The following is a 12507-nucleotide window of genomic DNA, read 5'->3' on the forward strand; positions in this document are numbered from 1 at the left end:
AAAAAAAAAAAAAAAAAAGAAAAGAAAAAAAAAAGAAAGCACTGTAGCTCTCCAGTGCTTATCAGAGCTCTTAGCATACAGTTCAAGGACTTCCAGAAAATGAGTCCTCCTCCCTTATCCAACCGTCCCCTAGGATTTCTCAAATCCTGTCCTGATATCAGTCAAGCTGGGTCTCCTTACTGGCCCTGACACAACATACTACGTCAGTCCCTGCTCTACCCCAGATGAGTGCCCATGCTACTGTCATGCCAAGGACAAACGGTCAGCTCCTCTCTGTTCAATCACATTCAAATTTCTCAGGGCCCCAGCTTAAAAGCCTTTTCCATCATGAATACATCTTCCACCTATTCAGAGTCCAAAGATCTCTAGCAACTCGATATTTGTAAAACATTTCTTCCAACTAGACACACATAGCTACTGCTAAAATAGGTTTAAGAAAATGTTTTTGTATTCGGTAATTGTTTTGTGTATTTGTACAGTTTAGAGCCCTCCTCCCTGCTCCCAAAGATAGAAACTGAGATGCCATCCCTGGCCTTCCCTACATTTCCCTAACACTGAGTACCCAGCACAGAACTGGACATACAAAAATGCAGAAAGACAAGAGTATCTGACAAGTTTCTGGGCTACCACAGTACCATGTGTCAGTCATATTCTCATAAAGCAGATCATTTAATCATCATAACAATGTTACGGGGTAAGTATAATTCACTACTTTTTGATAATTAGAGTAGGGAACAAGGCTCAGAGAGGTTACGTTCCTTGCCCAAAGTTACACAGAAGGCAACAGGAAATCTGAAACCGAAGCCATGGGCTTTCTTTTACGCTGCCCTGCACATGGCCATGACTTTAGACCTAGCCCTGAAAGATACACAGAAGCATCAATGGTGTCAGTGAGACCAGGAATGTAACCAAGCCTGTTTCCTGAAGGTGGGAGCACACAGCTGTGTAGTACCCTCTAGTACTCATGATTAGTGCTCACCCTTTCTTAATCATCCCAACCCAGGACACAGGATACCTCCGCATCTCCACAGTCATCCTGTCCAACCAACACTCCAGCAAACAATGAAAGTTTTTACCCTGAATTGGGTGTGTCACCTCCATATGAAGAAGATAATTATGTATTCACGTACCCAGGCACTTTTCCCCTTTACTTTCTTTTGAAAGAGAATCCAACCACCTTTCATTCCCTCTCTTCCAGGGGCATTTCAGCTTGTCACCTTGAGCTCTGGAAGATGTCTGTTTAGAGAGCTGGCCTGAGTATTTGCTTATTTCAGAAAGAAGTGTGGTAACAATTATCAGCTGTAATTGGTATGGCCTTATAAAATCCACACTGGGCTTTCCAGGGACAAGGCAGTGTCGAGTTAAAGCTAGATTATATTGACATATGCAAAGAGGGGGATGCAGAGAGCTTGTGCTTGTGCACAAACCTGTGGTCCCAAGTCATGCTGAGGTTAACAACTACATGGAAGCTGTCTAACCGCAAATTGTAAGCACTTGCTGCATTCCTGGAACTATACGAGGCACCATGAAAGACAGCAAAAGGAGTGAAAGTCACCCTTGTGTTTAACATTTTTTCATGATCTTCATGTACTTCCCATCATTCACTACTCCTTTGGCTCAAGACCTTATAGACTAAAGAATTGTTAGGTTAAGCGGACTATCCACCTGCCTGTCTAGTATAAGTACATAACCATGTGCTGCCAACTCCACTCCAGAAGCTCCTTACCTTCCTCCAAAGAGCTGGTGCTCAGTCAGTGTTAGCTGAATTAAGTATGGATAAATATAAAACACATTTTTATTGCAGTGCCAATTTGCTGAGTGACTTAGAGAAAAGCTGTTAATATCTCTTCTTTTCAATTTTCACAACCAAATGTGGCTGGTAAACCTAATATTAAATGCACAGTACTGTGCTGGTTATTAAGCTAGTGTCTCAGCTCTGTATTCACCTTTCCATACTCCACTTTGCGATGCTGGGGCTGGAACTCTGCAAACCACAGTTTCTCCTTTTCCAACCAGCTCCCACTGGGTTCTGAGAGTAGAATGCACTACAGGGAGAACCAGAGGCAGGAAGAGGGAGAAGGGACTTGTTCCTTTTACCTGCAGCAGTTGATTCCAGTTTCTGGATTCTTTCCACACTCCCAGCCCCAGCCTCATCACACCCGCTGAGAAACATCAGCACCACTGGATGGCGCCGCCTTCTCAGAAGTCTGAGTCTCAGTTCCATGGCAGGTGGGCGCTGGGGGGCACCTCTAAACTCCTGAAGCTCCAGCCTGACGGGGCAGCGCTCCCTTCTCAGAGGTCTCTGGCCCAGCCTCCTCCAAAAGCCCAGATTCCAAGAGCCCCAACTCCTGCCCTCTGCTCCCCCAGCCAGAGGGGCACTAGCTGTTTCCTGGAGTTATATCTCTCCTATGATAACTCAATGTTCCCTTTCTGCCTTTTTAATCCTTCATATTAAATTCTATCTGCTAAAATGACTGGTGTGGGCTCTGCTCCCTGACTAGATCCTGAACTGATACAATTTCAGGTGACCCTTGAGCAACGTGGGGGTTAGGGGCACCAACCGTCCACACCCTGGAAAATCCATTTTTAACTTCAGAGTCGGCCCTCTGTCTCTATCCATGGTTCCTCCATAATCACCGTTTACTCTGTATCCGTGGTTCTGCATCCACAGATTCATGTGTAATACTGTTTGCAGCATATACTATTGAAAAAAATCCACCCGTGGATTTTTTATAAGCGCACCCGTGGTTCAAATCCATGTAGTTCAAGGGTCAACTGTATAGTCCCCAGAAACTAGTTCTGTGTAAGCAGATCCTGGCCCTTTTCATAGCTTGTACTCTTCCTGTTCATAGGAGGCCCTCCTGCTTCTCTGTGGATGTCCTCCCCCCCCCCTCCTCTCCCCGTTTCTTGCGCATAAGCACACACACACAAAGAAGGTACCTGAAAGGTGCTTGCCAGCTCTTTTAAGGCAAAGGTAACGTGGTTTCACTAAAAGCTTTAACCCTACTACTACACCCTACACCACTCATTCAATAAAATTTTATTGAGCATTTGCTACACGTGAGGATTCACACTAAGATGAAAGCCACGCGGTTCCTGACTTCAAGGAACTCACAGTCTAGAGAGTTCCTCCAATTCTTCTCTCAATACAAACAAAAACAAAGGTAACAGATCCAAGGTTCAGCCCAGACTCCACTGACATCAGCCAGCCGAGCAGCTCCTGAGGAACCAGAACCAGCAAAGATTTCTAGCCTCCTGTTACTTATTAAGTACTCTCCATAGGCAGAGCACTTAAACTTGGCCTATGATGATCACAAGTATGCTTAACTTTCTTAATGTTCATAGGACAAAACTTTTTAGATGACAAATAGAACACCTCAAAACAATCCTGGGTATTTTCTTTAACGTCAGCTTCTATTCTTTCTTTTTCCCCTGGATAATCTGCCATGCCCTGAATTAACCTATTTCACCCTAAGTGAAAGTTCTATGCCACATGCCTTAAAACTACACGTATTTATATGTATATTTATATTTATACATGTATAGACATATATATGTAAACACACACAAATATATACATTTTTTTTTTTTAATCCTTAGATCCCTGTCCTCCTCCTCCCAATTCCATTCCTCTGCCTGGGAACACAGTTCCAGACGGAATGGATTTTCGTTTCTTTGTGGCCGGGTCCAAATAAAATGGCTTTCTACTCTACACAGTAAGAGCTAGGCACCTCTGCCTTTTTAACTGCGTAAACAGAAAATTTGGATTGCGATAAAAAAATAATAATACTGTATATGGCATGAGGAAATGGGAGAACTTTATAAAAAATAATAATACTGTATATGAAATGAGAAAATGGGAGAACTTTATATTCTCAATAGAATTCTTTAAGTAGAAAAAAATCCACAGCTATTTTTTCGGTCAATTTTGTTCTCTTACTTCCCTTCTGTAGATAAGACACAGCTGAATTCCTCTAGGCAGCAAAATTGCTGTCTGTGTGATGTGGCCATGAGTCAATTTGAGATCAGCTCAAAACCAGCCACAACCTCCAAACCCATCCTTGTCTGAGGATGTTGTGAATACACTTTCAGGTGTCTTCTTGGTGTCCGTGCCATTTAATCCTCAGACTAACACTGTCCCAGCAATGCTTCAGGCAGCCTTCTCCAGCTTCTACCATTGGGCTATGCATAACAAAAAGGCCAACAGGTTGTTTTTTTGCCGTCTCTGCTACACTCCTGAAGGTTTGAAGGGAGTACAGAGGAGCTGGGCATGTTAATACCCTTCTCTCTATGCACGTATATCATCATGGTAATTGGCCCCATTTATAGCTTTCCCATTATGGGAAAGACACTGTACTAGGTGCTTTACATACATTAATCTCTAATGAGCCCAACAAACCTTCACAGTAAGAATTAACATTGTCCTCTACATTTATAATATGAGGAACTTGAGAGTTATAAGCGTTAAATAATTTGTCAAGGGCACTCAATTTATAACTGATACAGACAGTGTTCAGGCCAGATATACTTGCCTCTCTGGCCTAACCCTAATACTGGCTGTCTGTTTTATAAACTATATCTCATGGACTTCATCACTGAGCTATGCAAAGTGCTAACTACCCCAGCAACAACTAGAGCTGGTGGTAGCTAAGTGTAACTAATTTTCTATTGCCCCCTTAGAGAAGGACTATTATAAGATAGCACAAAATTCCAGGGTTCTTGCCATCTATATACATTGTCTATAATTAGGGGTGCAGGAGTTTATTTCTAGGCTTAATATGAAAATAGTGCCCCTGTACTCATTTCGAGAGTCGTTACAAAGTAATTTGGGAGGAAATATAGCTGGATGGACAGATAAAAGCATGTCCCTAACAGAACCTTCCACATATAGATTTGAGTGATTCAGTTATGAGGCCAAGAACTGATCCCACCAAAAGGAGAGATACACTGATACAAAGAATAATAACCAGCAGTAAAATTCCATTTTGATGCCTGAAACATAAACAAGCATAGTCCCACTGAGTGAAACTATGGAATTCAGAGAATTTCAAGAGCCCCTGGAAGTCATTTTGTATTTCCAGTATGGTGGCCACTGGTCTATTTATTAGCTATTTCATCAGCTTCTCAGCCAACTCGAATTGTCATAAAGTTTCTGAAATTCCAAAACTTAATTTATATCAACACTTGTACAATTTTTAAATGTTTAGCGTGTCCATTTAAAAAAAAAAATTAAATGGAAAGGCTGGATTCCTTCTTATTAGACTTGCTCCTAATGTACACATTGGGACCTACACTTTCCAGAACTCCTGTTTTCTATACTTCTCAGGGAAAGGAACTTCAAAAACAGTACTAAGTTAAGGATACTGAATGGGATGTGGAGAAACTTTACTTATTCATCAACTTATATTTGCTCTTTGATATAATCATGTTCAATGCATATTAGTTCTCTGTAGACATTTTAGACATCTGAGTGAAAAAAAGTCTTTCTGTTTGAAAGGAAATCATAAATTTAGACCATACTGAGAAATCTATTTATTTCTGACACCTGTTAATATGTCGGTGCTTTTTTTCCTCAGCTTCATTCAGACATGGACCGGGGGGATGGATCCATCAAATACATCCTCTCTGGAGAAGGTGCAGGTGTCGTGTTTACCATCGACGACACCACTGGAGACATCCACGCCATTCAGAGGCTTGACCGAGAGGAAAGGGCCCAGTACACTTTAAGGGCTCAAGCCCTGGACAGGCGGACGGGCAGGCCAATGGAGCCAGAGTCAGAGTTCATCATTAAAATCCAAGACATCAATGACAATGAGCCCAAGTTCCTGGATGGACCTTATGTCGCCACTGTGCCAGAAATGTCACCAGTGGGTAAGGTGGAGATTCACTGATTCTCACAAACAGAGGTTCCACTACAGAAGATCCTCCTGTCTAAACGTGGAGATGGACAGAATGTGCAGAACAGTTCACAAATCATAAAACTCTACCAAGCTACTTAGACAATGAAGACATCCATAGTATAAAACAGTAGTAAGACTAAGCCTAGTATTGTTATTCACTTCCGGTTCTTAAAAAGCAAAACAAAATATAGATGATAGATAGATAATATTTGATTCATAAGGGAGAAGCATTTTGGTATTATCAAAAAGAGGAATGAAGGGCCCAAAGACTGTGTTGTCATTACGAGTTACTAAGAATTTAAAACACAAGTAACTCCCATCCCCACTGAAGAGGTACTTCTGTACTAAGCAGTTATGGAAACTTGACCTAGAAAGAGGCCCTCCCAAGGAAGCAGACATAACATTTGCAAATGCTTTAAAACTGCATTTAAAACTGCAAATGCTTTAAAACTGCATAAAATTCAGGATTGCATTCAGCCTTTAGCAATTCAACTTGAATAGGTTTCCACCATCTCTCTCCCTCAGGAACTTCTGTTATCCAGGTGACAGCCACAGATGCTGATGACCCAACCTATGGCAACAGTGCCCGGGTAATGTACAGCATCCTCCAGGGCCAGCCATATTTTTCTGTGGACTCCAAAACAGGTATGTGATATAATACTTGAGTCAGAGGTGTTGATTTTATTCTCTAATAATTTGTAACTGCTATTTATGACAGACCCAATTCTCCTTTTCAAGAACTCTCCAGGGAATGTATTAACTAGAGAGGATTGTTATAAGCTTTGGGATTAAGAGACCAAACTAGCACTGCCCTGGTGGATAAGAGCAGCACAATGCATAGACAGTGGATAAAGTCTGATTGGAGAGGCCCAAAGAACTGCTTACACAAAAGTATACCTCCTCACTAACCTGCAAAAATCCTATGGTTGTATTTATTCCCAGGGAGTAAGGTCTTTTATAACGCCAAGAAGATCTAAAAGGATTGGCATATTAACCTGGGCTCACTACAGCACTAGAATAATTGATTTTGAAACTAGGAAGAACCTTAGGGGAATAATCCAGTCCATCACTCTTCACTTAAAGGATAAGGAAATTGGGAACAGAGACCTAACAAAGTACTTCTGGTTGTAGAGATGTCCCCTGACATGTGGTCTGATGTTCTTCCCACTGAGCCACCCCGTACTAAGCAGAGAGCAAGGCCAGAATGAATGGATGAATGTGATGAGGGGGGAGAGAGCACAGAGTATGGAATGTGGCCCCCCAGAAAGGAGGTGCTAAGTGGGACACTCTAACAGGGAGGACAGCATAGAGAACTGGGTGGGTAAGGAGGTAAGGAGCAATGTGCTAGAAAAGAACACGTCAACAATCAACAAATCAATTTGGCTTTGGGATTTTTGTTTTGTTTTGTTTTCAATTTTACCCAAGAGCTTTGACTACAGAATTTATGTCTTATCTATGAAGGACTCCCTTTAATACTTTCAAGTTGGGCAGAGCAATTATTATGATTATTATCTTGCACTTGTGCCAGACTTTCTCCCTTTTAAAATACATTCATAAATATTACCATATTTGAGCCTCCCAATAATCTTGCGAACTAGTGAAATATATGGAAGTGTTGTTACCCCCATTTCACATACAGGAAAACTGAGGACCGAAGAGTAATTAACACAAAACTTGAGTAAAGAACTTACAGCCACAGAGGTAAATCAATGACAAACACTCAAAGTCATCCCTTTACAGGAAATAGAAAAAACACATTTCTATTAGCAACCTGATATAATTTTTTTCCAGAAGCCCTCAGGGGAACCAGGCATTTGGAAAACTGTATCATAAAAGTAGAAAGTGAGGGAGTATACATTAGTAGGAGGAAAGAAAAAAGGTTGCTGTTAGGGACTTCCATAAAACAGTAACTTTAACCATTCTACAGATGGAGGGAGGGAGAGTGAGGGGGTGCCCACAGGGAGGAAAAATACAGACAGGAAGACGGTAATGTGTCCTTTACATCCCACGAGGAACCTTACTTATTTTGACAGCTCCCAGGGGGCATCTATAGTGTTAAGGTCAAAAATACATGAAAAGGGGCTTCCCTGGTGGCACAGTGGTTGAGAATCCGCCTGCCGATGCAGGGGACGCGGGTTCGTGCCCCGGTCCGGGAGGATCCCACATACCGCGAAGCGGCTGCGCCTGTGAGCCATGGCCGCTGAGCCTGCCCGTCCGGAGCCTGCGCTCCGCAGCGGGAGAGGCCACAACAGTGAGAGGCCCGCGTACCGCTTTAGACCATACTGAGAAATCTATTTATTTCTGACACCTGTTAATATGTCGGTGCTTTTTTTCCTCAGCTTCATTCAGACATGGACCGGGGGGATGGATCCATCAAATACATCCTCTCTGGAGAAGGTGCAGGTGTCGTGTTTACCATCGACGACACCACTGGAGACATCCACGCCATTCAGAGGCTTGACCGAGAGGAAAGGGCCCAGTACACTTTAAGGGCTCAAGCCCTGGACAGGCGGACGGGCAGGCCAATGGAGCCAGAGTCAGAGTTCATCATTAAAATCCAAGACATCAATGACAATGAGCCCAAGTTCCTGGATGGACCTTATGTCGCCACTGTGCCAGAAATGTCACCAGTGGGTAAGGTGGAGATTCACTGATTCTCACAAACAGAGGTTCCACTACAGAAGATCCTCCTGTCTAAACGTGGAGATGGACAGAATGTGCAGAACAGTTCACAAATCATAAAACTCTACCAAGCTACTTAGACAATGAAGACATCCATAGTATAAAACAGTAGTAAGACTAAGCCTAGTATTGTTATTCACTTCCGGTTCTTAAAAAGCAAAACAAAATATAGATGATAGATAGATAATATTTGATTCATAAGGGAGAAGCATTTTGGTATTATCAAAAAGAGGAATGAAGGGCCCAAAGACTGTGTTGTCATTACGAGTTACTAAGAATTTAAAACACAAGTAACTCCCATCCCCACTGAAGAGGTACTTCTGTACTAAGCAGTTATGGAAACTTGACCTAGAAAGAGGCCCTCCCAAGGAAGCAGACATAACATTTGCAAATGCTTTAAAACTGCATTTAAAACTGCAAATGCTTTAAAACTGCATAAAATTCAGGATTGCATTCAGCCTTTAGCAATTCAACTTGAATAGGTTTCCACCATCTCTCTCCCTCAGGAACTTCTGTTATCCAGGTGACAGCCACAGATGCTGATGACCCAACCTATGGCAACAGTGCCCGGGTAATGTACAGCATCCTCCAGGGCCAGCCATATTTTTCTGTGGACTCCAAAACAGGTATGTGATATAATACTTGAGTCAGAGGTGTTGATTTTATTCTCTAATAATTTGTAACTGCTATTTATGACAGACCCAATTCTCCTTTTCAAGAACTCTCCAGGGAATGTATTAACTAGAGAGGATTGTTATAAGCTTTGGGATTAAGAGACCAAACTAGCACTGCCCTGGTGGATAAGAGCAGCACAATGCATAGACAGTGGATAAAGTCTGATTGGAGAGGCCCAAAGAACTGCTTACACAAAAGTATACCTCCTCACTAACCTGCAAAAATCCTATGGTTGTATTTATTCCCAGGGAGTAAGGTCTTTTATAACGCCAAGAAGATCTAAAAGGATTGGCATATTAACCTGGGCTCACTACAGCACTAGAATAATTGATTTTGAAACTAGGAAGAACCTTAGGGGAATAATCCAGTCCATCACTCTTCACTTAAAGGATAAGGAAATTGGGAACAGAGACCTAACAAAGTACTTCTGGTTGTAGAGATGTCCCCTGACATGTGGTCTGATGTTCTTCCCACTGAGCCACCCCGTACTAAGCAGAGAGCAAGGCCAGAATGAATGGATGAATGTGATGAGGGGGGAGAGAGCACAGAGTATGGAATGTGGCCCCCCAGAAAGGAGGTGCTAAGTGGGACACTCTAACAGGGAGGACAGCATAGAGAACTGGGTGGGTAAGGAGGTAAGGAGCAATGTGCTAGAAAAGAACACGTCAACAATCAACAAATCAATTTGGCTTTGGGATTTTTGTTTTGTTTTGTTTTCAATTTTACCCAAGAGCTTTGACTACAGAATTTATGTCTTATCTATGAAGGACTCCCTTTAATACTTTCAAGTTGGGCAGAGCAATTATTATGATTATTATCTTGCACTTGTGCCAGACTTTCTCCCTTTTAAAATACATTCATAAATATTACCATATTTGAGCCTCCCAATAATCTTGCGAACTAGTGAAATATATGGAAGTGTTGTTACCCCCATTTCACATACAGGAAAACTGAGGACCGAAGAGTAATTAACACAAAACTTGAGTAAAGAACTTACAGCCACAGAGGTAAATCAATGACAAACACTCAAAGTCATCCCTTTACAGGAAATAGAAAAAACACATTTCTATTAGCAACCTGATATAATTTTTTTCCAGAAGCCCTCAGGGGAACCAGGCATTTGGAAAACTGTATCATAAAAGTAGAAAGTGAGGGAGTATACATTAGTAGGAGGAAAGAAAAAAGGTTGCTGTTAGGGACTTCCATAAAACAGTAACTTTAACCATTCTACAGATGGAGGGAGGGAGAGTGAGGGGGTGCCCACAGGGAGGAAAAATACAGACAGGAAGACGGTAATGTGTCCTTTACATCCCACGAGGAACCTTACTTATTTTGACAGCTCCCAGGGGGCATCTATAGTGTTAAGGTCAAAAATACATGAAAAGGGGCTTCCCTGGTGGCACAGTGGTTGAGAATCCGCCTGCCGATGCAGGGGACGCGGGTTCGTGCCCCGGTCCGGGAGGATCCCACATACCGCGAAGCGGCTGCGCCTGTGAGCCATGGCCGCTGAGCCTGCCCGTCCGGAGCCTGCGCTCCGCAGCGGGAGAGGCCACAACAGTGAGAGGCCCGCGTACCGCAAAAAAAAAAAAAAAGAAAAAAGAAAAAAATACATGAAAAGATCGTTATTGCCATGCCCATAGGCCATTTTAAAAAAGAAAATGCTAAATATTTCACTTTAGAATGTTGTTACTATAATGCAATATATATACATTATAGGAGTAAAATGGGGACAGGTTTGTGGTTTCCAGTTCCTTCCCTTGGCATGCAAAAGGTCTGCTTAGCCAAGGGTCATGTTGTAAACTTGAAGTAAACAAGCCTTTAATCTTTGCCTAGAGAGCACAGAAGTCAACTTTTCTAAGTGGAAGGGTTCAAAGGAAGATAAAACATTACCACACATCCTTGGCAGGATCAAAACAACACATTTCACAGGATTTTGTCTTAGACTCCTCTTCCTAACTGAAACCATATCATCATACGGCAATGCTGCTACCTACGGTCTGGGGGAGATCATCCTGTATGTCTGTTAAAAATAAACAACTCACAGAGCATCTTTCATGTCTTATTAGCTCATGGAATGCACTGAAGCAGAGGTAAGCAGAACCTAACAAAACAGAATGAACATATAACAAAAGGAAAAGCAAATCTGAATTCCAACCCTGCTTACAATTACTGTGGAGGCAGGAGAAAGCAGACTAGGAACGAGTTGCCTAAAGAAGAGTCATTCACACTACAAGGGCTCTAGGGGCTGAATGAAGAAAGAAAGTGCTAAAGGAGAATTATCTAAAATCACAGACTTGCAGGCATATGAGGCTTTATTTTCCGGACCCGAAGCCCGTTTTGTCTGGTGAGACAGAGCAGCCTGAAACTGTCTCAGACTGCCAGTCCCCCAGCCTGTTAGAGAAGCACTGCTGCCACCTCCTGTTCTTTCTCAGTAATGTTGCCAAAGGAACATCGGCCCACGAAGCTCTGCTGGCTGGAATAGTTATTTATTCACCCTTTGTTTAAGCCCAGCATTTTTTTGACGCTGGGATTCTGACCTCAAATTTAATAAAACATGTGACTTGCATCTCAACTCTAGCTATTAACAATGCACAAGGAGAAGCCTAGAACCCAATCTTTAAAATGGAACATGTGGTTTTGTTTTTAAAAACAAAGTCATTTCTATCCTGCAGGTGTAATTAGGACAGCACTCATGAACATGGACCGAGAAGCCAAAGAATACTATGAAGTGATTATCCAAGCCAAGGACATGGGAGGGCAGCTTGGCGGATTAGCTGGGACCACAACGGTCAACATCACCCTCTCAGATGTCAATGATAACCCACCCCGCTTTCCCCAGAGTGAGTACCTAACCAGTGAGAGTATAGGTCTCAAGCCAGAGGGATGCAGCTGTGACAGAGGTGAAAGAGAAAGGCCTGTCTGAGTCCCTCTTTGAGTTCAATTATTCATGGATTCCTTTCTGACATTTATCATGCAATTCTCACATAATTATTTCCCTTCTAGATACCAACTTCCCATAGCACTAAACCAGTGTTTAAACTCTTTTTTTCTTGATTGCCATGCCCTGACCACTCCCCATAAAATTAAATATTAAGCAGTAAGACTTTGTTGGGTAGGGCTGAACTTTAGAGAGCCACAAACCATTGTAATATATAATAAGTATCTAAGATTTTTTCACCTCTCCCCAACAAGAATCGATTTTTGCCCCCTAGGGGGCAATATTGCCCTTGTTGAGAATGCATGTAGGGAA

General features: G+C 42.3%; 1 protein-coding gene across 1 annotated transcript in view; it reads left to right on the plus strand.

The window, feature by feature from the left end:
- Positions 1–12507, plus strand: part of LOC103086041 (cadherin-20-like) — a 35332-nt gene that overhangs the window by 2851 nt on the left and 19974 nt on the right. The window contains exons 2-4 of the mRNA XM_007450123.1: positions 5577–5871; positions 6426–6545; positions 11930–12097. Coding sequence (XP_007450185.1) covers positions 5577–5871; positions 6426–6545; positions 11930–12097 — 583 coding nt within the window. The remainder of the gene's footprint in view (positions 1–5576; positions 5872–6425; positions 6546–11929; positions 12098–12507) is intronic.

The sequence above is a fragment of the Lipotes vexillifer genome, unplaced genomic scaffold, assembly GCF_000442215.2.
Source record: "Lipotes vexillifer unplaced genomic scaffold, Lipotes_vexillifer_v1.1 scaffold79, whole genome shotgun sequence".
Taxonomy (NCBI): Eukaryota; Metazoa; Chordata; class Mammalia; order Artiodactyla; family Lipotidae; genus Lipotes; species Lipotes vexillifer.